The 25,557-nt window shown below is 35.7% G+C and overlaps 1 protein-coding gene and 1 non-coding gene across 2 annotated transcripts in view; both read right to left on the bottom strand.

Annotated features, from left to right (window-relative positions):
* The window catches only part of sf3b3 (splicing factor 3b, subunit 3), a 29,638-nt gene that overhangs the window by 3,022 nt on the left and 1,059 nt on the right, over positions 1 to 25,557 (bottom strand). Inside the window, exons 2-25 of the mRNA XM_039762847.1 lie at positions 23,176 to 23,294; positions 22,374 to 22,529; positions 21,760 to 21,930; positions 19,023 to 19,195; positions 18,608 to 18,749; positions 18,385 to 18,497; positions 18,022 to 18,159; positions 14,278 to 14,381; positions 12,527 to 12,692; positions 11,456 to 11,551; positions 9,865 to 9,937; positions 9,072 to 9,223; positions 8,621 to 8,776; positions 8,244 to 8,399; positions 8,002 to 8,145; positions 6,967 to 7,089; positions 6,709 to 6,863; positions 4,341 to 4,515; positions 4,007 to 4,212; positions 3,756 to 3,912; positions 2,534 to 2,659; positions 1,110 to 1,322; positions 923 to 1,021; positions 35 to 178 (exon numbers count right to left, since the gene is read on the bottom strand). Of these exons, the coding sequence (XP_039618781.1) occupies positions 35 to 178; positions 923 to 1,021; positions 1,110 to 1,322; positions 2,534 to 2,659; positions 3,756 to 3,912; positions 4,007 to 4,212; positions 4,341 to 4,515; positions 6,709 to 6,863; positions 6,967 to 7,089; positions 8,002 to 8,145; positions 8,244 to 8,399; positions 8,621 to 8,776; positions 9,072 to 9,223; positions 9,865 to 9,937; positions 11,456 to 11,551; positions 12,527 to 12,692; positions 14,278 to 14,381; positions 18,022 to 18,159; positions 18,385 to 18,497; positions 18,608 to 18,749; positions 19,023 to 19,195; positions 21,760 to 21,930; positions 22,374 to 22,529; positions 23,176 to 23,245 (3,408 nt within the window). The 5' untranslated portion in view covers positions 23,246 to 23,294. The remainder of the gene's footprint in view (positions 1 to 34; positions 179 to 922; positions 1,022 to 1,109; positions 1,323 to 2,533; positions 2,660 to 3,755; positions 3,913 to 4,006; positions 4,213 to 4,340; positions 4,516 to 6,708; positions 6,864 to 6,966; positions 7,090 to 8,001; positions 8,146 to 8,243; positions 8,400 to 8,620; positions 8,777 to 9,071; positions 9,224 to 9,864; positions 9,938 to 11,455; positions 11,552 to 12,526; positions 12,693 to 14,277; positions 14,382 to 18,021; positions 18,160 to 18,384; positions 18,498 to 18,607; positions 18,750 to 19,022; positions 19,196 to 21,759; positions 21,931 to 22,373; positions 22,530 to 23,175; positions 23,295 to 25,557) is intronic.
* LOC120536145 lies at positions 22,206 to 22,281 on the bottom strand. The gene has a single exon (XR_005635051.1). It is a non-coding gene; the product is annotated as a small nucleolar RNA SNORD111 (small nucleolar RNA).

Raw genomic sequence — 25,557 nt, 5'->3', positions numbered from 1 at the left:
CAAAAATATACTACAGGTTCCACGCGACTCTTACCTCATGAGAAGTGAAGGGGACAAGGATTCCTATGCCTCCAGAAAGAGTCGTGTAGACTAGAGATTCTGAACCACCTGGAATCAACGTAGTCTTCTGCAGGGACAGAACTGTCTCTCCAATGTGATAATTGACTATGACTTCTGCCTGTAGGTCAAATGCAAACATTTTAAATCAACGGTTTGTTTATATATATATATATATATATTTTTTTTTTTTTTACTGTTCAGACTATCAGAAATCAGGGTTATAAAATATTTTTACAGTAAACAAAGCGTTAATACAGTGCATATAAATAGTAGATAAAAGAAAAATCAGCATTACAAGCACTTAAGACTATGAAGTGCTGCTTCTTAAGCTTTACCAACTCTGAAGAAATGTATTATTGTGTGTGTGTTTTATGAAGTATATGATTATGTGCAAAAGTAACTAAAAGGTTTGACATTAATGTCAACAGAGAAGCATTAGAAGTACTGCATTATGGTATAGTTTTTATTTTAAGAACGCAAGACTTTCCAAATTTTGTGCATCTTCAAGGTCACTTCTAATTTGTTTACCAGACAAGACCTTTTCCACTTGTACTGAAGGTTAGAACAGATTCTTTATCACGTATGCTGCCTGGCCTCTTTCTTTTGCACTTAATATTTAATGCTAAGAACTACACTCATTAGTGTCCTTTTTTTCCCCCCACCTGCATCTTGCTTTGCCTGGTAAGTGTATCACTGGTATGACCTTCTTCTATTAATTCCAAGCCACAAAATTAGCAGTAGAGTTTACTGGATAATTGACCTTACACAACTTTTTTTTTTTTTTTTATATATAAACAAACAGGCCAGATCGTACCAATGACATCATTAAAATGCACTAAAAACTAAGCATATGAAGACAAACCTTTTGAGAGGCTCCATTTAACAGACCACGGTCCCAAAGTGCCTTGTTTCCAGTTGGGTCTTCATCAACATCATCATTTGTGTTTGGAGGCAAGCGTACCTATGAAAAGAAGAACACATCATATAGAAACAAGAACACACGTCCGTTTGGTGCCTGGGTGAACAAGGGCTCTTCAAAACAAACTCACAATGCTTATATTTCCAAATTTGTCAGCTGCTGCCATTGTGTCATAATCCAGTAAGCAGGCAGTTGTAACCCATCGCGGATGTGTGTCGTCAGCAAAGATGATCAGCTGATTCTCATTGCGCTTATAACGAACCCAGAACAAGCTTTCCTGCACATCTGATAGGATTACGCGATGTCCAATGGTGTGTATTCCAGTGATGAAATTTGGAATATGCTAAAAAGTAAAGAGTCAGAATGATATGGAACTTGCTTAAACTGAAATGATCAAATGGATGGAATGTTAAACCTTACAGTTCAAGGCCACAACAACTATCACAGATGCGAAAAAAGAAAACAAAAATGTGTATTAAGGTTACTCTGCTACTAAGTGAACAAGCAGTAGTAGTAGTAGTACTAAGCGTAGAGCGGATTTCAAAAATCCTACTTCTTACATAAAAAGCCTTAACTTGCCAAGGCTCTGCTTACTTATCAGAATGTAAGATTACTTACAAACCAGTGTTCTCAAGATTCTGGCCAAATAAAAAGATTCCAAGGATTAATAAAATAACATTGGGAGGTTCAGTTTTAGCTACAGAACACCACAGCTGTGGATTGACATGCTAGCTTAAATAAGAGAGGCCCCCTTCCGTGTCAGCTTCTGAATCCATAATGAAGACTCACTATTTTACTCTAGTATGCCCTCATCAGACCTGCTGATTAGCTCTGCACTTTTCACCTCTCTGTTAGTCACTTGTTAAAAAAAAAAAGAAAAAAAAAAAGTAATACAATAATTACAACGTGTATTAACCCTCCTTTACTCTATTTCTCTTCTTGGTATAATGCTGTGCAGCTTTGTGCCAATGCTCTACTTCCAAGCAGTTTTCATACTGGCAGAGATTAAATGGATGCAGATTCCGTTGTCCAGCTCAGGGGTGTGGCAGTCAGTTAGCCTAGGTCTTTAGGACTGTGAATGTGTTTGACATTGTCTTGAATAACAGGTCATGGACTGAACAGAGAGATTAGTTTTCTCCAGGGATGCTGTTAATATTGTTTTCCTTTCCTCCGTTGTCAACTAGCCACAGTTCAATAATTAATGGGCAGATCATTTATGTTAATCAGTTTCAAACTAAATTGCTTTCCTGATTCTAATTACATCTGTACCTTTAATTGTAATCCTTATGTAATCAGTAGTTTGTAAAACTTGTACTTGGATCTTCTTAAACTTTTTAACAGTATGTTGAACCTGCACTTAGTGAAGAGTGCTATTTGAAAAATAACTTCATTGAATTAATTACTTAAACTGACCACTGGCTTCACAGAGATTTTCTTTAATTAGTGTAGTTGACACTAATGCTTTACTTTTTGGGCAAAATATTTTGCAATTATTTCTTTTATAAAACTGTACAGTTTGACTAACTCTAACCCTGTCCAAATGTTTTTCCTTACCTTGTTTTCACATTTTCGGAGTAGCTTCTTCTTTCCAAGGTCATAGATACGCAGTAGCTTACCAACTCCAACAAGAGCCCTACCCTGGAAAGGAGCGATGGCTGAGGGTACATCTTCAACTGGTGTCTAATGTAGGGGGTGGGAAAAAAAAAAAAAAAAAAGTGTCTGATTACAGTAAACCACTATGATCAAAATTAATGTAATTATAGCATACAAAAGAAAATAGTGCAAAAAAAAAAAATTAAATAATTGATCATATATTACCAAAGACAAACTCAAGTAAAATTTTCATTCAAGAAGTCTAATTCATAACTTGTGTAATTTTTGTTTTCCCCCTCAGCCTGCAACTCATTTTGAAAATTACCTTTTATTACACAGTATACAGGAGCATTACAAAGAAAAAACATTTTTTGTTGAAACTGAAGACTATTGCAAGATGTCTCAGGACTGTTATAACAAGTCTGTTACATATTGTATGTGACCTGCATGGCTGCAATGAAGTCTATGAATAACCCTGAAACATAATTTTTAATAGCACGTTCAATTTGCAAAAAAGCATTTAATCTCAACAGCATACTTTCATATTTCATAAAGGGAAAAGTGATACACAAATTTTAGCATATAATCTAGCTACAAAAAAAAAAATAAAAAAAAAAAAAGACAATTTGGCCCTGCATAACAAAAATTAATGTAGAAGGTGAGCTGCCCAGCTCACCAATCTACAAATTAGTGAGTTAACAAACAGCTAAGAACAAAGAATTTAACATATTATTACATCTAACACAATTACTCAAGTCACACTGTTCACTTCAGCATATATATCTTAGGCAGTCCAAAACTCTGGTAGTCCGTTGCCTCAAAAAAAAAAAAATGTAACAAGGTTTCAGAAGAATGCAGTTTTCAAAAATATGTATATTTAAACCAACCAATTTAGTAAATAACACATTGACACTATGAAGAACCATGAAATAAGTGTTGATGCATTTATACATAATGGGTTTGCCCTCACAATCTTTTTATAAAGCAGCTAATTCATGACTTTCATTTATTGTGCTCGAACTTTAAATATTAGCTTTAATCAAATTGTCTTGTGAATATGAGAAGTGATAACTTTCACATTAGGTTTTCTAAACGATTACATTTCTCTCAGTCAACATACCTTAATGAAGCTCTTCCCTAGTTTTTATGCCTTTCAGGTCTAAACTCTGTTTTATCAAATTACCTTGTGCATGAAGTCCAGCTTCTCTCCTCCATTTATCATTTTATATGTATAGATAAAACCTCCACCAACAGAGCGAGGATTTAGAATCAAGTCTCTGGCAACTCCCACAAGCACATACCAATCATCACCACCGTTGGTAAACTTGCAAACAGCCACACTGTATAAAACAAATTGGAAAACAATATGTTAAGTAAAATTCTATAAAATTAAACAAAGCTTCATTCTAATGATCATAATGTACAGCTTTTTACCTGAAAGCAGCCTCATTTTGCTCCAACTGAACCAGATCTAAAGTAGCACCCTGGATAGGGTTGATTAAGCGAACCAGAGATGCCCATTGTCCACTGCCAGCTTTAGGTGCACCAAATATCGCTTCTGGAAGATTCTCATTAAGGAATGCAGCAGCCATTTCTGCTGCCAGCTCCCTTTCGTCTTCTCCTGCAGCTTCAACCATTTCCTAGAAAAGGGATTTATGTTCAACAGTGCCTAAGCTAACTCCTTGGCATACTATACATTCAACAATGTCAGACAATTAAGAGTGTTTTGCCGGTACTCAAGTTTCTCAAACTGAAACTCCCTCCTTACCTCAGCCATTTGCTGCTTTCGTTGTGCCTTTGTTGCCTCTGTATAGGCATTATGGTCAGTTTCAATAAGAATCACACTGTTGGTCTCAGGATGGATTACAAATTTCCTTGGGGTATACTGCAAAGGAAAAGCAACCTGGTTGAACACAGCTCCCAGCTTCTCCAGTGCCAAAATCCTGAAATAAGAAGAAGCACAATAATATGGTTTGCAACGGGTTAACAGGTGATGATATAAATAGTAACCTAACTTGTATTGCCCTATTGTGAAAGGGTTTTTTTGGGGGGGATGCATGTTGTTATCAAATACAGCAAGTTTTACCTATTGGTGCCATTGTCACATGTACAGAAAACAGTGAAATTCTTATGTGCATGTTCTTATTGCTATGTACACAAACTATATTATTAAATATAGTAGTTTTAAAAAAAGCATGACATTTTACAACTATTTAAGAGTATGTCCAATTACAATATTGTGTTATTAATTAGTTTGAGGCATGGAGGAAAATTAACATTTCAGCTGAAGAGCACAATACACAAATAAATCCGTTCTTTCAAAACTTACTTAAATTTGATTGTTTAATTGAATTAAATGGATTTTGAAGGCCCTTGAGTTTGTCACATCCCCCCCACCCCACTCCCAAACCCCTGAGAATTCAAAGGGAGTTTGTGAAACTAGTGCTAGATTCCCATGTAACAGGAGATTTCAAAGCTCTGCCTTATAGCATTTCACCGTCTTACTTCAGTGTGTTAACATGAATTTCTAGTCAGACTTCTGGACAAATGCGGGGTCGCTGTTGATTTGTCAGTTGGTCTGTTAAAAAAAAGGTAATTAAACTATTTTTTCCACTTCAACTCATGCAATTTGATTACAAAAACTGCGTTTCTGCCTGACCAGGGTACATATTTTAGTTAAAAGGTCATTGTCACATCACAATCTGGAGAATGAGTTTTATTATTTTCTCTGCATTGTCAAACTTGAATCTCCCAGTTCATTGTGTCTTGATATGGAATATCCAGCTCAGAAACCTACATACTATCTGTGTGATAGTACGCAAATGAAGCAGAACTTCATAATCAGGCCTACCAAAATTTATAGAAACCATTACAATTCATTTACAGGTGAAATATTCTTGACTACTACTTAACAGTTCTGAAATGCAAAATAATAACCGATACATCTTCACTACAATGGACTGTGCAATGGATAGTGTAAAAGATATGATGATTGGAGTTGGGCAGCGGTGAAGAGTTTATTTATATGTAGGATTACTGGTTTTAAAGAATCTGCCCAATGTATAATAAAGCCTATTCAACATAGAAGCTAGACTATTCATGTTTGCTCAAGAGTCTCATGGAAAAAATATCACTTTAAATCTATGCCATGCACCTTTTGCTTTAGTTCATCTATTCATGTAACACTGAACCAAAAAAAAGGAAAAAAAAAATATATATTTATTTATATATATTTATTTATATATATATATATAACTAATTTTTTCCCTAGCTGGTTTCTCTAAGTTTTTAGAAAGTCCATTCCTTTTCTCTTCTACAGTTCTGAAATATTGCCACATTTTAGGTCTGGAAAAGAAATAACAGCTGCACATGGTATTGAAACGTAATTAAATTCCTATCACCCGACTGTGAGACAGATGTGTTACATTGCAAGGGTACAATTTGGCCAATTTACTGATGATCTAATAACCTAAGAATGGATTTTAAATTGTGAAAAACATTTTTCACACAAGCCACATTAATAAAGGAACACAGCAGTAATGTGTTTAGACGAGCTGGATAGAGATTGTTTGAGGGGACAGACTCCTTTTTTCATATCCATATGGCTTACGCAAGTGTGCCTGTTTCCATATTCTATTTCAGACTTCTCCCTACTAAATAATTAAAATACACAGTTTGAAGGTGCTGTCAAGATTTTTCAATCAAAAAGATTATGCCTATTCTGGCTCATATATGCCTCCAATCTGAAAAGCCCATTTCCAGAAAACCACTCAGGATTAAGCAAGCAAGCAAGCAAGCTTCAGACAGTAAGTGTTTGGAACTATTTAATTAAGCATGTTCCCTTTTCAGAAATGCAAAACTTTTTAAATTAAGAATATCCTCTGTACCAGCACCGTGCTATGAAACCATTATTAATTTGAAAATTTGGGATAAACTGTAATACAATTATCTATTTACTTTAACTCGCATACAAAGAAATCACAGAGACCACAATGTAAACAGTAATATACAGTACAAGCATTAGTGACAGACACAAACTAAAGAAAAAAAGCTCTGAAATGTCAAAAGTGGTTTATGCTGTTAACTTCTAATCTAATTCTACACACACACACACAGAAAATACTATAAGCTGTCACCTTAGGGTATTAGTGGAGATGGCTACAATACCCTCTGGACACTGTTCTGAAGCAAATCCAGAAGCATATTCAAGAGTCTCGTAAGAAAGTGGCGTCAAGTGAAAACGGGATTGGTATGAGTAGCTTAGCCAGGAACGACTGGACATGGCCAGTACCTGAGTAGGGAGGAAAGAAAGAAGAAAAAATATTATATTGCATAGAAAAACATAAGGAGCAACCGCAATGTGCGCCATTCTGAAGTTAAGTAAGTTTACTCACAGCTTCCTGCCCCTGCATTCTGACTCTAAAAAGCTTGACTGGCCTTGATCCCAAGTATCTGGTGCGTGTGTCTGATAAATCACCGGTTACAGGGTCAAGCACTGTTCGCAAGAGGACACCATTCTGAGGAGACATAGAGATTTCTGTACTAAAACATCAGAAAACAAAATCCTAAAGAAAAACTAAGAAAAGCGAATATTCACTATCAAATTACATAACAGATGGAGTAAACCAAAGCAGGGTTGAGCAAATATGAATAAAAAAAAAAAAACACACCTAAGGTGAACAATGCATCTCAACAGAACCCAGATCATTAAGTCTCACCAAGGCCATTTCTAGTGGGATATCCTTTACAGTTCCCTAGACTGCAAAGCAGCACAGAAAACAATAAATAGGTATATCATGGCTGCAATACATTTTATTTTTCTACCTAGTAAGCCCTTAAATTTGGAATAATCGATATAGCATGTACAGTCTAGAGTATGCCACAAGATGTGATGTAATAAACGGAAATAGCAGGTACACCAAATACAGTATAATTCAAACTTATGAACCTGCATTTGTTGAAACTACTGTGACACAACAGACTCCAGCTGAAGCCTTCACTACAACCAATCTCTGCACTACTGTAAAAGTTAAATTTGGCACATTTTATAGATGTTCACTCCAAATGACCATTTGAAAAGACTTCTATCACCACCACTGGCCGCAGAAGGTTGAGAAAATACACTTGTACTATTTTTGGCCAGAAAAGCATTCAACCTAGAAAAGCTGTTTGTTAGAAACCATAAGTTAAGCAGCCGAGAAATATTTGTTTGCCTAAACGCCACTTCCGTGCACAAAGTTATAAAAGTTTTGAATTCGGAAACTTGCTAGTAAAGTGGCTATAATCATTTGTCCAGCAACTCCCAGGCTCTCTCCAGAAGTATGCCCAGTATCAATACAAATACAATGTGGGACTTTGGAAGACCTAATCTTGAAAACAAATAGGATAGGATTCATACATAGGATTCTGCACCACTCTCCATCACATACCTGTAATCCGATGTTGAGGTATAAGAAGCCAATACTGCCTTTCTCTCCCAGTTCATCCTGCTTCTCTGTGCCACCCATCTCCACAATACACAAAGACTCGGGTTGAGCAGGCAGGGCCTGCATACTGAGAGGTTGTAAGCAGTCCTAGAAAGAAGTAGAGTTTTCTGAAAACTATCCAGACACTTAAAGGCACCATTGTTGCCTGTGGACTATCATAAGGCATGCCTGGTAACTGTACTTACAGAAGGATCCAGAGAGATGATCCTCACTGTATTGTCCACAAGACCCACAGCCAGAAAACGAGAGCGTTGCTCTCCAGGAGGCACATTGGCTAGACTCATGCAGACAACATCTGCAGACATTTCCTTTCTCTCAGTATATTCATTCAGCTGGCCTGACTACACAGAGAAAGAAAAAGAAAAATTAGTGATTTCATATTGAGAGAGAAAAAAAAAACCCACACACAGCAGACATAAGGTAGTTGGTGACTGTGAACTTGGGTTCCACCATCTATGTTAATGATGATTAATAGTGGCAACATTTTAACATCATCACAGTACTACCTTGAAGTACTTTAAATTAGCTTCTGTAAAATGACAAAAAAAAAAAAACAACTTACTGGATCCATCTCAAAGTAGACTAGCTCGCCTCCAGTCAAGGCAATTACCACTTGCCTCTGGTTAACCGCACAGCGCACAATTGCTTTCTTTCCTGGAGTCTTCCACTCATTCACTCGCTTATCAGCTCGGATATGCCTTATTCCATCGGGATAAACCTGAGAATGAGGGAGATGGATGTACAAGTTTACAACTTAAACTAGACCTGCAACAATGACCATGTTTTTATGGACTAGTTATGTTGTTCAAACAGTTTTCAAATACTGGTACTATAGGAAAAATGAGCAAGATAAATAAACCAACAAGTAATTATAACAAATACATCAGGAACATTTTTAAATTGGATTAATCCACAAGGGGAGGAGAGATACAAGTTTTATATATTTAAAAAAAAAAAAAAAAAAAGCCACATTAATTCCAGTTTGTATAGTTGTTGAAAATGAAGAACTATACCTGCACCAGGGCATCCTCTCCAAGCAGAGAACAGGACAGTGTAGGAGTGGTACCCAAAAAGCCAGAATCTGTCACTTCTTCTACAGTCTCACCAATAGAGAGTACCAATGTGGCATTGACGAATGATACAATAATGTAAGCATCATACTCATCTGGAAATGCAAAAATTATATATGAATATCAAAACAAATGTAAACACTGAAGGTATGAATTAGAGCAAAGACTTGCAGCAGAAAGACACAGTTACTTTTTTGGCATCTTTCTAAAGACAATATCCCAAAACACTTTACAATGGTGGACTTGAAGCACATTGTTTTCCCCTCAATAAAAACACAGATAGGTTAAGTGATTTTTCAGGGTTTTACACTGTACCAAAGAGAGGTATTGAACTTTTCCCAATAATCACAGTTCCTAAACCACTCTGTATTTTAAGAACATGGCTTCTGCAACACATATCTCAAATTAAATTCTCTTCAAATGGCAGAAAGAAACATAGTCCGGGAAATTGTATAAGCAGCAAACATAAAAAGCAAAACCTATTGCTATAAAAACACAGTGACAGACATAAGTCATTATAGTTGTCTTGATTACTCACGGCTCCAACAACAAACTTTTTCCACTTGACAAGCCAATACTCCACAATATAAAGAACAGTTTTCACAACAAGGCGGGACTATATTAACTATAAAAACAGTCTACTAACATGAACAAAAAAAGAGACTGCCAGTGTCTTAATGTTCTGCAAAATAAAGATGTACCCTTTCTACCAAGCCACTCAAAGTACCGTACATACCCTCAATGTGTCGCCTCACAGTCCAAACAGCATTTGGGTTACCGGGCAATTCTGACACAGCCATCTCGGATACCTTTTATTGGAAAAGAAAGAGAGATGAAGTTCTATCAGAATAATTTATTTCACTGGACAATGATCTGAAACTGCCAGTATAAAATGAAATCACCTCATGTCTATGTGAACTGTCCTCTACATAACAGAATTACACGTCCTAGACATAAAACAAATCTAAGATTTTTCCAAAATTGATACAGCTGAACCGACATAAAAATATGCTGCAGAGCACTTGGCACCACTGCATTGGCTGGCTATGGCATGCATTTGCCACCCCTATTTATTAACTGTAAACATTTTTTTGCCTGTAGATGGTGACAGTGTGCCAGTCAAGACAGTGTAAAAACCAGTGTAACTGCCACTCTCTGACATAACATTCCCATATGCCCGTCTTGTCTATTAAGATGTTATTTTATTTGGTAAAAGAATTAACAGTATTTGGAATTTACATTAATTAAAACATGAAGTAAATATTCAAATCCATTTTCTAGTGTAGACTTGTTTTACCCACCTGATACCCCAACTTTTAGTCTGCCTGCAACAGTCTGTTTCTTGGCCATATTACAAAGGGAATAGCAAAGACCGTGCTCTTAAAAGGTGACCAGTGGCATACTTGCATAAAGCCCAGCTCATTTGAAATTACCAAATTAGATGGTACTTTACTTGTCCCAAGGGAACAATGTAGCTTTTTACAAAAGCTGAAGAAATATAACAAAAAGCAACATTCCCCAACCCCCCAAAAACACAAAACTTTTGGCTTGGCTAACGATTGCAGTCACACTGAAGTATCACAAAAGCTCACCACCATTGCTATTAAGGAGCCCCAGTATATTGTTTCTAGACACACTCCTGTTGAAAAATTTTTTTGGCTGAAAGTGATAAAAGATTGCACACAATGGCCTTCAATTTTGTCTTCATTCTCTCAGCTACTACCTTCAGTGTCCCATAACTGAGCAAGCCTTCTTAAATCAGCTTGTTCATAAGCAACAAGCACAGAGTACAGTAGAGTAATGCTGTTCTTCCTGTGTCCTTTCTCGTTAAACTAGGAAAAAATGCTTTCCAAAACATTAATCTAAAGACAGGCTATACAGTTCTTCATTTTACTGAGCTCCTACTGCCAACATTTTTTCAGTCTTCTGCCATAGTGCATCTAGCAGCCTCATAGTGCTTGTCAACAGCTGGATTCTCAGATTATTGGCAAAAAGAAAACTGCAAGATAATTAAAAAGGTGCTTAAATCTGAAACTCTCTCTTTAGCAGTATACACATTTTTGCATTTCTTTTGTAATAAGTGATAAAGCAAATATCAATGATTTCTAGGTAAACCTGTACATTTCAGAAGTGGCCTGTAGCACAGACCATGTTTATGCAAGTTGTGAAAAATATTTACAAGCTCAAAACTCATGCTTGTACTTTACACTGTGCAATTCCAGTCTGCGTATCAGCTCAAGGGGTCTATTAATACTTTTTCAACTAATGCAAAACTCCACTTCAATGCAAGATAAAAGTATAAACTGCTTATATATAAAATTATGTACCTCTAGACCATGTCTCAGGACCCGCAGTGTAGACCTAGGACCCCTTCCACAAGCCACATATAGCTGAGGAGTGTCTTCATTTGCCAGGTCGGCTATCTAAAAAGCAGGCAGGAAAAAAAGGGAAGGTTAAAGAACACAGACTGCTACAACCCAACATTGACTCAGTACAAACAGGACTTTCCAGACAGAAGTGTACTTATACTGCTAACACTTGAAACAACCTTAAATGCACACAAGTGAGTTCTAAAACCAATTTGCTGCACCAGTGACGATTTAGATGTACTGGATCATAATATGCGGACAACAATTTCGGATGAGCCGCTGTGGCAACTCTTAACAGGAGCAGCCGAAAGAAGATAGTAAAGAAGGTGAATATTTAACCACATAACTGGTTACCTAAGGATTGTAATAAATTTAAATCAATTTGTAGAGATCTTTTAGATCCACTGTGATTTAAGGCTGTAAAACAATAAAACATGAAAACGTCCATCAAAATGGCAAGTAATATTTTATAGGCACTGTTGTAAACTTAAGTGCAATGTTCTGCCTACTTGTATGAGATGTCCTTCAGCCGGACATAAAATCCAAGATGAAGATTCACTCCTTTAGTCCGACATAACCTGATTAGAGCAGCTGATTAGCTATGCATACTGTATCCGTTTGTTAATAATTTGTATAAGAATATAATTACTATAATAATTGCTAATCTTCCGGGATTGTTTTTTCTTCTTAGTGACCTGCTGGGGCAATTGGTGTCACTGCTTTACTTTCCTGCTGTTTTTCTACCCATGAGAAAGACACTAGAAATACTTAAAAGCCTTGAAAGTCTAAAGAATGCAAATCTGGCATCATATTATATGGCCCAACACAACTGTATACTGTATAATGCCCAGCTGGTCTAGGTCTCCGGAGCTGTGACTGCATTCTAATTGGTCTATGACTTAGCAACAGTGAGGTTTATTTTCTCTAACAATGCGGCCAACTGGAGTTTAAACTTTTCATGGTCTTATAAAAAAAACAACAATGGGTGTTATGATTTAAAGATTTTATAATATGACAGATAACACCCACCTGGCAGCACATGATAGGAGACAGGTTCTCTAATTCATCAACCAGTACCAAGTTCTTTAGTAAGCGTGGCTGAAAAAAGAAGGTATCTCCTTCCTCCAAAGGCATTGCAGATGAAAACTCAGGCTCCTCATCATCATCACCCAAATGAGCAATCTGGTACAAATAGCTTTCAAAAGGAAATATTTACAAACACATATTTACAATTTGTTTCTCCCAATATTGAGGTAGTGTTTGAAAAATATAAATGTAAACTAAAAAATGTAAAGCTGATTATTGGCCTCCCACCTCTTTCATAGTATTTACCAATCAGTCCAGCTTTCCTAATCAGCAAATATAGCTGGCATTTCATAATTGGTTTGCAACAAACAATGCCTACATTTCACAACACTTTATACATTATTCCTGTTAATTTTAACAACTGCTCTATGTGAAATACGAAATGTGCAAACTCTTGTCAATCACATCATCTACTGGCAGGGGTGCAGAAATCCAACGCCCGACACGGGTAAATTGACCGTCGGACAAGCGTGTTTTTCTGGATTCAGTTGTCCGCCGACAAGTGCAATTTTCTGAAGAAAAAAGAATTATGTGCGGTGTGCAGGGTACATTTTTACCACTACTTTCAAATTTTAAACATTTGGGTACGTACTTCATGCGGAAACAGTCTACTTATGCATGTTCTTGATGTCTCAGATTGGTCTTCAATATTGTTTACAAAATGACATCTGATTTTTCAGGGGAAGCACTCTTACGGTCTTAAGTATTTTACCCTACTATTTACACGCTTGGTGATGCGATCATTTTTTTTTCATGCCGACATTACGATGCAATCTGATGATTTTTCATTATAAATCGATAACGTTTATATATTAATAAAATTTATTGTTTTTACATAAAAATGGTCATTTTACTTGCAATGCAAATGTTTTCACCACATAAAGCTTGTTAGGCAGTTAATCTTTCCTGAAATTTGCAATTTCGCGTAGGTTGTGATATACTGAGTTAAGAAATTTTTTGCGTGACAACATCAATTTTGATGATCTGTCTATAGATCGTTTTTGATTAGAAAATTTTTCATATAAAACAAGTTGGTTTCGCGCTGTCAGTTTATTAAAAATAATGAACATTCTAACGGTTTCCAAACGTTATGAAATATCTATAAAAATCTTCACTTAGACGTGATTATTTTTTCCTGACATCATCAGTAATATTTACTTCTTTGGTAAATCAGTCCAGGAACCATGCAGTTCAGCTCAAGCAGAAATGAACAGCATTCAGCCCATCCTGTCTGAGATGGCAAAGATTCTTAGGGGAGATGTTGCAAGACAAAAGCTGAAGAACATGGCAGAAAATGAATCAGGAAAGTGTTTCTGTTATGTAACTGTAATATATGAAACAGAACTAGTGTAGCTATAATGAAGGCATTGTTTATTAGAGAGTTAAAATGATAAGGGAATCTTTTATATAATATTCTAGAGCAAGGTGGCAAAAATACTACTCCCTGAAAGATCTTTTTTCAGTTTTAAAATGGAAGGCAGTTTTGGTATCAATAAAAGAGATCAGAAAAAATAAACTATTTTTCACTTTTGTTATTTGTTTATGGGCAAGTGAATCTAACTGGCGGATAAGTGGATTTTCTAAGTTTACTTGTCCGTGGACAAGTAGAAAAAAATTTGATTTCCACACCCCTGACTGGCATAAAATCTTTTTTCAGAAAAAAAAAATTTGTATCAAAATTTAAAATAACTTACTGATTCCCAAACTCTGATGCCACAAAAAGGAATCCAGTCTTCAGCACACACATTGCTGTCGCCACAGGGATTGTGTCAAAATATTTTAACCGAATCTCAGTCACCTCCAATGAAAATGTCATAAATTAGTTAAAATGAAAACTGCCAAATAATGTACACTAGTCCCTAAAAAAAGACCCATATTTGCCTTTTGTGTGCTAACTAAACCACTACAGCTGCTGATACAGGTACAAGATGAAACACTATGAAAATGGCTCTGTGGAACAGAAGGTCCCTTAAGGTTTACTCTAGCACTTTATCATTTACATAACATGTGCCAAACGTGAAGAGATTAACTGCATCAGGAGTTGGGCAAGCAAAGTATTTTTCTCCCCAAACCTGCTACTGCATGCACATGTGGTTATCCTCTTACTTGTGAGCAAACCAATATAAAACTTTTGTAAACTAAGCATAAATTGCTTTTATTTTGGATTTTGCACAAAAGTATTTTTTTTTTTTAATGAAAGATCTGGGAGATTTCCACTCTATAGTTTCATGTTTTGTTCAACCTAGTCTGTGCAATCATGTATGTTAATGGATGGTTTAAATTGTACTCAGTGAAGAGTTTTATACAAAAATACTGTAATCTGTAAAAAAAAAAAAAAAATATTCTGAATTATACCTATGAAGACATGCCAAGAACAATTGTTTTCTTTCATATTTTGTGGATCAGAAAAAACACATGATAAAGTAGTTGATGTATTTAAAATTAATCAAGCCGAACACAGACATGTGGATCACCACAAATTCAATCAAATACTATGACAGAGAGAGAAAAAAAAACCCTTATCACTATAATTTTTTTAATCTTAGTCGATATCTATATATCACAACATAAATCAAATCACTATTTCTGTCAAACTTAAATGTTCTCTTGTTACTTCTAAATGAGATGTGAAGATACAAGGTTATTTTGGTTTAAATATTATCTATTTTCTGACATAAGTTGAACAGGACAAATGTACTCTAGAACATTATACTGTACAACTGTATTTCAAATAAATAAAACAGGCATACATAATAAACTAAAATTGTACTTCTGACCAGTCAAAGGCTTCAAATGTTACAGAAGAACATAAACAAAATATACAATTAAATGCTTTTGTCAATTCCAACTAAATAAAATAGATAATACAAAAAGTCTCCATTTTTTTTTTTATAGGAAAGTTTTACAGGAGAACTCACCAAATTTGTTACAATTCTTTTACAATTCTTAAATATAAAACAAAAACCTTAAAGCTTTCAAGTTTTACACGAGAACACAAAGTACATTTTTTTCAGTTTCAAATAAAGTAGGTATTACAAAATAAAAACTCAAAGAAACTACCTCTACATTATATCCATCCCTTCCTAGATTCAAGCTGTATTAAAAACAGTTGGGAAACAAACCCATAAATAAACTGACAAAAAACATTACGTATATATTCTCAGAACAAATTCAAGCTATATGAATGAAGCCAAACAAACAAAATAGAAATATTAACTCAAATGTGGTCAGCTTATGCTCGAAGGCAAAAAACAAGTCAAAAGAAATCCCCATTAGTGCAGCACTTGCTTGGGTCTGGGTCCGCTTCAGATGGTACAAAAGATTAGCGGCATTAAGTGTCTTTCTGGGAACATGCTTTCAACACAATTTGCAGTGCACACTACTCTGCTTCTTGTCATACTTTTATAGAACCAAAGTATCTCCACACTACCAAATTCCTTGGACCCATCTTTTCAAAAATGCCATCTTTTGAGCCTTGGGATGTGTCTATTCGGGTGTCTTCCTCAGCAATGCTACTTTTTTTCTAGTTTTTGCTAACATTTTCAGTTGTTGTTTTCACTTTTATTTCACTCCCACTCCTGACATACTGGTGTTTATGGCTGCTGTAGTCCAATCATTAGCAATTGTGCTGCTGCCCCTGCACTCACTGCTGTGTTATTGAATCTAACTTGATGTGGGTGTAACTATTCAGCACAGTGCAATTCTCATTATCATTGGCTTTCCATATTGTTGGTCAAAAAATGGATGGAATGAGTTCTATCGACTTGTAGCATCCATGTCATAAATTTCTATTGAGGGAAAGTTATTTCACAATAATTATCTTTATCGTTTTATCGCTCAGCCCTACCGAATACCTAGAAGTCAAGAATGAAGGTGAAAACCATAGTACCTAGAGATACTCCATGAAGGACCTGTGACCAGTGTAACATTCTAAACCAGGTACCCAGGAGTTCTGAGACAATTTCCATAAGTAATTATTTAAATGAGGTGCTGCTTTAGAAAGATGATCTTTTTAGTGAAGGCACTATATAATGTTGGCAGTAAACCAGGAATTTTGGTTTAATAAGTTTCAAGAATAGGTTGACATTGGTGGAAGAATGTTCCTTTTTCATCACAGTCTTGTTTGCTGTTAGAAGAAGCACCTCAATGTGCCAAGATCAGGCTGCTGCACATTCCTAACATTTCCACTTCACGTGTACTAACTAAAATAAGTGTCACTTAGAGGGGAATAAAGTTTAGAAAGTTGTGATGTAACTCTGTTCTAACTTGCTCATTAGACAAGCAGCAAAAGGCTTAACAGTAAACAATCACAGAGTAAATACATGTAAAGTTAAGAAAAAAGTTAAAATGCTATTTTGTAAATAAGGGTTTTAAAATAATTTTTAAATGTTCGGCCACCTTATAAAATATTTAACAAGAGTCTATCATAAACTGCCAAGAGTACTTCATTTTAAAGAAATTAGGGGAATAGGATTGATAAAGTTTTACTAGGTTGAATGACCTTTCTCTGTCAAAGCTATTACAATGTTATGTTAAAAAATGAATTATTCAATGAATTATATAACAGCGTTAATCTGTGTGAAAACTGTTCATGCTTTCCTTATTTGATGAGGGGCATCAGTTTTTCAAACATTATCAATTCATTATGTACACAATGTATGACCTTGTAATGCTTCCAAAACGACAGATGAACAATTACCCAAACACCTAGTGGTTTGGTTTAAAGGAATGTCAACAGAACTGGCAAAAAGAACGCCACCAAGGAAACATTAAGTAATTGGTGAGAATAATATCCAGTATCGAAAAGTGTTGTTAAAGTTAAAACTGGAAGAATTTGTTTGGTTAGGTAAGTAAAGATCAACTTAGCTCAAGGTAGCTTTCACCCACTTTAATGATCCAAAAATCATTAGAAAGAGTGTTAAGGTAATGTCATGAATGTTATATATTGGTGATGCAGGTGGTAAAATGCTAAAACAGAATCCTAGACTCATCGATAGACACAAAGTGGTTGATTTTGCATTTAAATTTACCAGGAAACAAATAGAATTATGACTTGGCTAGCTCTTAAGGAAAACTGTAAAGAATGTTTATGTATATCTTTTTGAATATTTTTCTATAGCTCACATTATACACAAAGACATAATTATATAAAACATACACACACACAAATACATACAGTATATAAATAAATATGAGACTATCATTATACCCACTTGAATAACTCTACACGTCAATTGTTAACTAAATTGGCTACAGATATGTGGATACGCCTTAAAAATCAGCCGAGTAGTTGCATGTTCTAAAGGATGGTACAAAACCAGGTTATGCCTAATCTATTCATGTGTGGCATTTCTTAGCTTAATAAAAATAGGTCTTAACAGGAAAACATTCTTCAACTATGCAACAGTGAATCTAGATCTTTCTTAGAAGCTACTTACCATCTCCTCATCGGTCTCCAGAGTAACCTTAAAGATGTCCCCTTGCTCTGTCTGAGCCAGGAAGAAAAACATTGACTTGGTCTTGTGTGTAGCAGAGCAAACAAAAATCATCCCCCGCTCAGGATCATCCAGGTCATTCTGTAAGTTTAGCCAAACATTAGCTGAATTATAACAAATATGACATCTACAACAGCAGAAAATCTAAAGGAGACAGCTAGTGTGGTGATCACTCTTAAATACTACATCATTTAATAATCACCACTTTTTTCACTCCCAACTCTGAAAACTGGAGATGAAACTTTGTCAGTATACACATACGGCTTTCCTCTCATTTTCATTCTATCATTCAGTCAAGATTCTTACCCTCCGACGGGGAATGGGGCAGCGGATATCTGGTTGGTCTCCAAAGTTCTTGTATGTAATGTAGTTCTCTGAGCAGATCAGAACTCCACTGGGTCCATCTGAACCTCCCGGGACTGGAAACAGAGGGCTGGATGTTAGAGAAACGTTTTTTAAATTCCTATAGTTCTTTCTTGGATGTTGAACACCATTTGCTAACTCAAAATAGCATGCAAAGGCACTTTACCTGTAATTAGAAAGTTGCCGTGCTCTTCCAGTGCTTCACTATATTTCCGCACTACATGATTCAGGCCAAGGTCCAGTTCATAAAAGGTCAGGGTTTGCTGGGTATTTGCAGCAGCTTCCCCTGTTGGATCATTATCACTTTCCTACAGAAGACCACAGTGCATCAAAAAACAAAACTGAGCAGCTATTTTGTGTATTAAATATTATCAAGTTTAATTTTTTTCTTATCTAATCTACTAAAAAGGTCTGGTACTGGAAAAATATTAATAAAAATTAACTTACTATTAAACTTATCAACAAAGAACAAAAATAAAGATGGGGAAACAATTGTGGAAGAGATCATACATGACAACACAGTCACAATACACCATTTATTTCCTCCATCATTAATGCAAAGCAAGTGATGCATAATTTACCTCATAGTCCATCTCAAGACAAGCAAACATAGGATTTTCAAAGCCAACATCAACTCCTACTACATGGTATACCAATGTATTGGCCTTGTGGGCTTCCAAAGGTGAGGAAATAGTGAGTCGCGCAGCTGCATCTCGGTTTAAAATGTACACCAACTTCTGCTTCTCGATGGCACCTAAAAGGACACAAGCAAGAATAACATACCAAGTATTTCTATTGCAATTACTAGAGATGTGATTTAAAAGGAAAACACTTGACACATATTCAAAATGTGCGGAATACATATGGTCCTACAGACTGATAATATTGTGAAGAGTGACAGAAGTGCAGAAACCCCTAACAGAACTGGTGATTTAACAAGGAATACAAAATTAAACTCATTATTTCAATAATTAATCAGGACTGATGTAATCAGTTCTGTCATGATGTCAACAATTAGGATCTAGGTAAGTGCAGGACAACATATTAGAACAAAAAGTAGCATAGATATTGAGTGTTTCTAAAACAAAGCTTTTATTAAAAAGAACCATCAGAAGACAGGTACGCTATCAGTAAGAATAGTTACTTTGCTAGCACTTTTGACAAATATTTGAAGAGCATATAGCTACTACCATTATGATTGAAAAGTACCATTAACTTGCCAATTGTTGTCAGAGGACATGGCATTTTTGATCAACTTTTACAAATCACTGAATTCTATGGTGATTGAAATAGGTGTTTAATGTTGCTAATTTTCAGGACATGTACGGTAACCCTGCAAATTATTTTTAATGCTGTAATAATAAAGCAAATGCTGAACTATGCTTTAAGACACAGTTGTGTTTCATCTTTGAACTGAATGACGAATTTTCAGTGTCACCTTTCCCACGTTTTCCGACTCATACTTGCAGCACACATTTTTCTAAACATATTGTGCTAGATTGAGAACCTGGTGGTACTGCTAAATGCTCTTTCATTTAAAGTTTTCTGCACTCTTACTCAAACCTTAATTTGTCACAATTCCACAATTTGACTTTTGTGTAGAAAGTTTACACATAACAGTGTAATTTTATCCTAGCAATAAAAATGCAACCTTCAAAAATTGGCTTACACAGCAAAGGAAATCATGAGCAATTATGGAAGGCAATGGAAAATAAACAGAGAAAAAAAATTCAATATTTTTTGTTAAAATTAAGTTATAAGGCAGTCTGTGTATCATATTTAAAGCATTGGCCAAACACTACATATTTCACAATCATAGTACAACATGTTAGATTATTTCCGCAGTTGATGCACTGCCAGATAAGTGCTCAGGACCAAACAGCGAGTCACACATTAAAGAACAGTCAAGCCTGGTCTCTGCAATTCAGCTATGCCACACAACCTACCTATATACTGCAAGGGAACTGGAAGACACACAAACACAAGACAATACATAGAAATAGAGGCCCTTGTCAGCTGAAGACATCTCTTCATTAGATTTCAGAGAAGAGACATGCAATAATCATCACACAAGGCACTCTTAACAAGAACGAACAGGACAATATATCACCATTCAGATAAGGTCAAGTGGCTTTGCTCACTTGCAGTTTTCAAAATACAAACTTGTTCTAGTTAAGATTACTTTCCAATTTTTTTTTTTTTTTTTTAAAAAACAGGCTGCAGTAACGTTTCTTACTCCTGAACACATAATTAAGTTAAATAATATGTTTAAGACCATTTTCGTTGTAGGGTCTTGAACAGAAGAATATACATCTGACCAATTATCTCATTTATGCTGTTACTCAATAGGATTAAACAGACCAAAAAAATGTGGGTGGTATAACAGGTTGCCCATCAAATACAGACAAAACTGTACAACATAGGTTTGACGTAAAATGTTATATTTGAAAGTTTTCTGTTTGGTCTCTTTCATTTCAAATAGTTTAAGCATCACACCTCAGGTTATTTAAACTTTCCATTACAAAACTATTCAAGGCAACTGCACTAGCAATTGTCATGCATGTAACTGTTACTGCCTTGTTATATGAAAGATTTCTGATAAATACGGCTTGAAAGTCATCTAGTCAGTCTTCATTAAAAAGCATTTTAAAAATACTTATATGTCAAAATACATTTCAGACTAAAGTAATTTGTAAATACATATGTACATCATTTTTATTATACTGGGGCAAAGGAGTTCACATGTATTTTTGTCACTGAGAAAGGCATTATTTAAACACTTATTCTGGCTTCAAATAAACCAAATATGGTCTTAACCAAATAATGGTTGCCAAAAAATTATTACAAGTGTAATTGTTGAATATTTCACAATAAATGCAAAAAAGTGTTTTGATTTTAATAACCAGTGTTGTTCCTGCCCTGCGGTGGGTTGGCGCCTTGCCCGGGATTGGTTCCTGCCTTGTGCCCTGTGTTGGCTGGGATTGGCTCCAGCAGACCCCCTTGACCCTGTGTTCGGATTCAGCGGGTTAGAAAATGGATGGATGGATGTTGTTCCTGCCATGTCGTTCAAATCAATAATGTTTACTGCAAGATGAGGGACAACACAAACTGCAGACTACGAAGTACTCACGGCAACCTGAAGTATAACTACAACTCCTTGGATTGAAAAATAACATTGACTATAACAAAGTTAAATTATCAGTAAACCTTTTAATAATATAGATGAAGTCTTAGAACCTTTGATTATCCACTACACCTTTTTCACCAAGTATAACACAGTGGTTAAATGCAAAACAGTGTGTACTGTTTGCTTATTACCTATCATTACAGCCCTTCCCTTGGGGTCAACAGCCAAGAACTGTCCTGGGACAATGCGCCGACAACCACTTTTTCCAAAAGTCTCTTGGTGAACCTTTTCAAACATATTCTTAGAAGGGTGATATTCCAAGATAACAATTCTTCCAGAGTCACTTCCCACCACAATGTAATCTGAGGAAAAAAAAACAGTATGTTATTTTATTGGATAAAATATACATAATTGATTGATGAAGAGACATTGAAAAACTAAAAATTCCTACATTAGGAAAAGCTTTGCTGTGTTTGTAATCATAGCAAAGAAAAATAAGCAAATTAATTTCTGCAGGTTCTAAGTAAGCATCAAAACTAAACAAGATTCAATGCAGAGAAAACAATTACAGGATAGAATCATTTGTTTCTTAAATGGTATATTAAGAGTGCTAAGGTTTCAATGTATCTTAAGGAAACTGCTGTAGTCAGAGCTAAAATCGTTCTCCAGTTAAAAATTCAGAGAAGAGACATGAAAACTCATCATTTCAGCAGAATACTGTACACAGCACTCTTTAAACCAATTGCTTAAAAAAGTTCAAAACATTGTGTATGACTTATTAAAACTGAGAACACAAAATTAATACCTTTGGTTCCACCAGTCAACCTGAAGGCCATAAGTGACCGGATGATCCCAAAAACCTCCATTGTGAGCAGTGTGTGAACTTTTCCAGTGTTGGCATCTGGACGAAGCAACTCAAGGATCTTCCCTCGAGAAACAACAATCTCTTGCTGTTTGGTTCCTGTAAGATATTTCAGAAAGAAAAACGAACTCATTGTACATGCCAGACATCACATACTTCTTTTCTGAACACAAGTTTTCCTTTTTGTTGGTTCACAAGGTGCTAGTGTTTAACCTGATGGCACTAGGTGTAGAGTATGAACCAACTCTAGGAAGGATGTTGGTCAATCCACAACGTATAATACCAATCCAATCTTAGATACCCATTATCAAGCCAAATTTTTTTTTTTTTTTTAATTGATTTTTGCAACTTTAAGAAACCAGAGTATATACCAGTATTCTGAACAAATGTAAACTCTACAGAGAAGCCCATAATTGTTTTTTAGTTAACACACCAATAATCTAACCAAGGCCCAGAGCTGCTGTGTTATCCAAGATTTATCCTACGGCCTCTTGCTTTTACCAACAAAGTCCAGTATAGGCACCTTAAGCACTGAGCAAAGAATTTTAAGTAGCTATGTTTGCTATGTGCCTTTGTGATTTTCTTCCCCCAAAATATGCTACAGTCTATGGAAATCATTTAAAATGGAAGACATACATGGCTGCAAACATGTTACACAAAATCAAAACACTAGATTACAAAGGACATGTCATATTCACTTTCAGGCAGCTATGGTATCTCCAAAAACACAGATTAATGAGCTTACCTGAGAAGTTGCCATGGATTGCATGACTAATACCCGTAGCCCTCTGAAGGGTGAGATTGTACAGAAACATGGCTCCAGGAACTCAGCCAAGTGGTATTAATATACTCTTAACAGTACATCTGTGAAAAAAGTTGAAAGAATAAAACGTAAAATATTTTTGTATGCTACATATCACCTTCAGTTTTCCTATATTATACTACCGTTACTACCTAAGACAAGTTGAAATCTAAGTAATTAACACTGACCTCAGCAAAAACTTTTGCAGTGTACATCTACTAGAATGTATTTACGGTTGCAGTGCACATCTACTGGAATGCATTTTGTAATGCAAGTAGTAAAAAAATGCATTACTATAAATGTTTGTGATGTGCCATCTGTTTGAATGACAAATGCCTGTTATATGTCATTTGGTATGGGATTCATGAAGGCAATGTTAATGTTTATGATGCACCACCTGTTGGAATGACAGGCATACAGCAGCACTACATGGAAACACAGATACACATACACACTTTTACTAAGGTGGATGTTGACCCCCTTTAAAGTGTTTCATAATTTAGCACCTCAACTATGGTACCACATGTGCCTTGTACATGATTGGCATAGTTCAGAACTGAGATGGGGGCTTGGCTTCAAACTTGCCAGAATTGCAAATTAAGACTGCCAGTTGTAGAATACAAGATCGGCATTTACAAAGGGGGTGGATGGACAAGTGAAGGGAGGAAGTCTCCTGGCCAGAAACAGAAAGGGATTGCCATGTGGCAGGCGAGTGAGCCAATTGGTGGAAGGGGAAAAAGGATGGAAAAATCAGAAGGAAGACAGTTTTGAACAACAGCACTATACAGCGCGAGTGCCAGGTGCAACACCTGAACTTTCACCAGGAGCTGAAATACAAAGAAACGGACGAGAAAGTGGCATGTCTGAGTCCAAAAGAAGTCCAGGGCGACAGCTAAAACATTAGCTCTAATCAGTTAAAATTCCTCCCACAACTAAAACACTGGGTGAGACTGTACACATCTCACAACATTATTTCTGTAAACCAGTTCTTTTCCTGCACCATTCTTACTTCTCTCCTGTTGTGTTAAATGTAGTTGTCACTGTTGGAGATTCTCCAGTATAACAAAGTAGCCTCTGTAATTACATTATGAAAAGAAAAGTCTGTCATGACTAATTTTGCATTTTAAAATGTACTTCTCATGTTTTAATTTTCAGAATTGTGCAATCAAACAATGCTCAACTTAAAAAGTAACACATAAAAACAACAGTATTGAGCAGTTATCAGAAATATATGCATTGAAAACTTCCATAAATAGTAATTACAATTACTACTTAACACAAAAAAAATGCCTACCCATTTTATGTTATAATTAAGAAATTCGAGTAATGGTGTAAAAAAACATTTTTAAAAAATGCAAGCTTTTTTTAAATGGCCTATGAATTTCATATTATGCTTTAAAAATGAAACGCTAGCAGCAAATATGCTTTTGTTAATAAATGTAGGCTGAAAAAAGCAAGTAACCTTTTCAAAAGGGCAGCAGAATGAAAGATGATAAATATAACAGCCAATGTAGGGAGCCATCACATATTCTCATGGTATGACAGGATCTTGGAGTAATAAAGGTTTAGCACCTCTGCCAACTAGCCAACTAAATCAATCTACTGCCAGTACAGACGACAAACTGCTACAGTGTTAATTCACTTGGAAAGCCTGGAGTGCCATTTCCAGTTATGGTTACATGAAGAAACAAGCATTGCTCTTTTCTTAAAATGTATAGCAAGGACTGATACAGTATTGGGTTGGTGACTAACAACCAATTCACAGCGATCTTTAGGCTGCCTAACAATACACTTCTTGTAAACTAGAAGCCAAAGCAAGCACAATCAATTCCCTGAAAAGATGAAGGGTTCTGGAATTTATGCAATGATATGCCACAGGAGTCTTGCCTACACTTTGTTCACAACGGTTAAGTACATATGAAATGGTTATTTATTAATCCACCCATCCAATTTCCAAACTCACTATACCTTGAGTAGGGTCTGGGGGACGCTAGAACCTATAACAGCAAGCATAGGGGGAAAGGCGGGACCAATCCGTGGATAGGGCACCATTCCATCACAGAGTGAGCACATAGACACACGCTAATAAGTTTAAATTGAAAACGAAGCAAACAGAAACTTGACACAATATCAGAGCTTCCTGAACAAAATCCTAATTGCTTTTAAACGAATATCACTAGAAGTAACTACTACTAACAGACAAGAAGCACCAGCGCAAACTGTTGTCTTAAACAAGAGTCATTCATTTAAACCTGCATGATAATCAAGTGGCTGCTTGATTAACAAACAATTTATGAATAACACCTTCAAAGGGTTTAGAAAACA

The sequence above is a fragment of the Polypterus senegalus genome, chromosome 9 (genome assembly GCF_016835505.1).
Source record: "Polypterus senegalus isolate Bchr_013 chromosome 9, ASM1683550v1, whole genome shotgun sequence".
In the NCBI taxonomy this organism is placed as follows: Eukaryota; Metazoa; Chordata; class Cladistia; order Polypteriformes; family Polypteridae; genus Polypterus; species Polypterus senegalus.
Note: the sequence above shows the minus strand (reverse complement) of the source record. Positions and strands in the feature narration are given on the sequence as shown.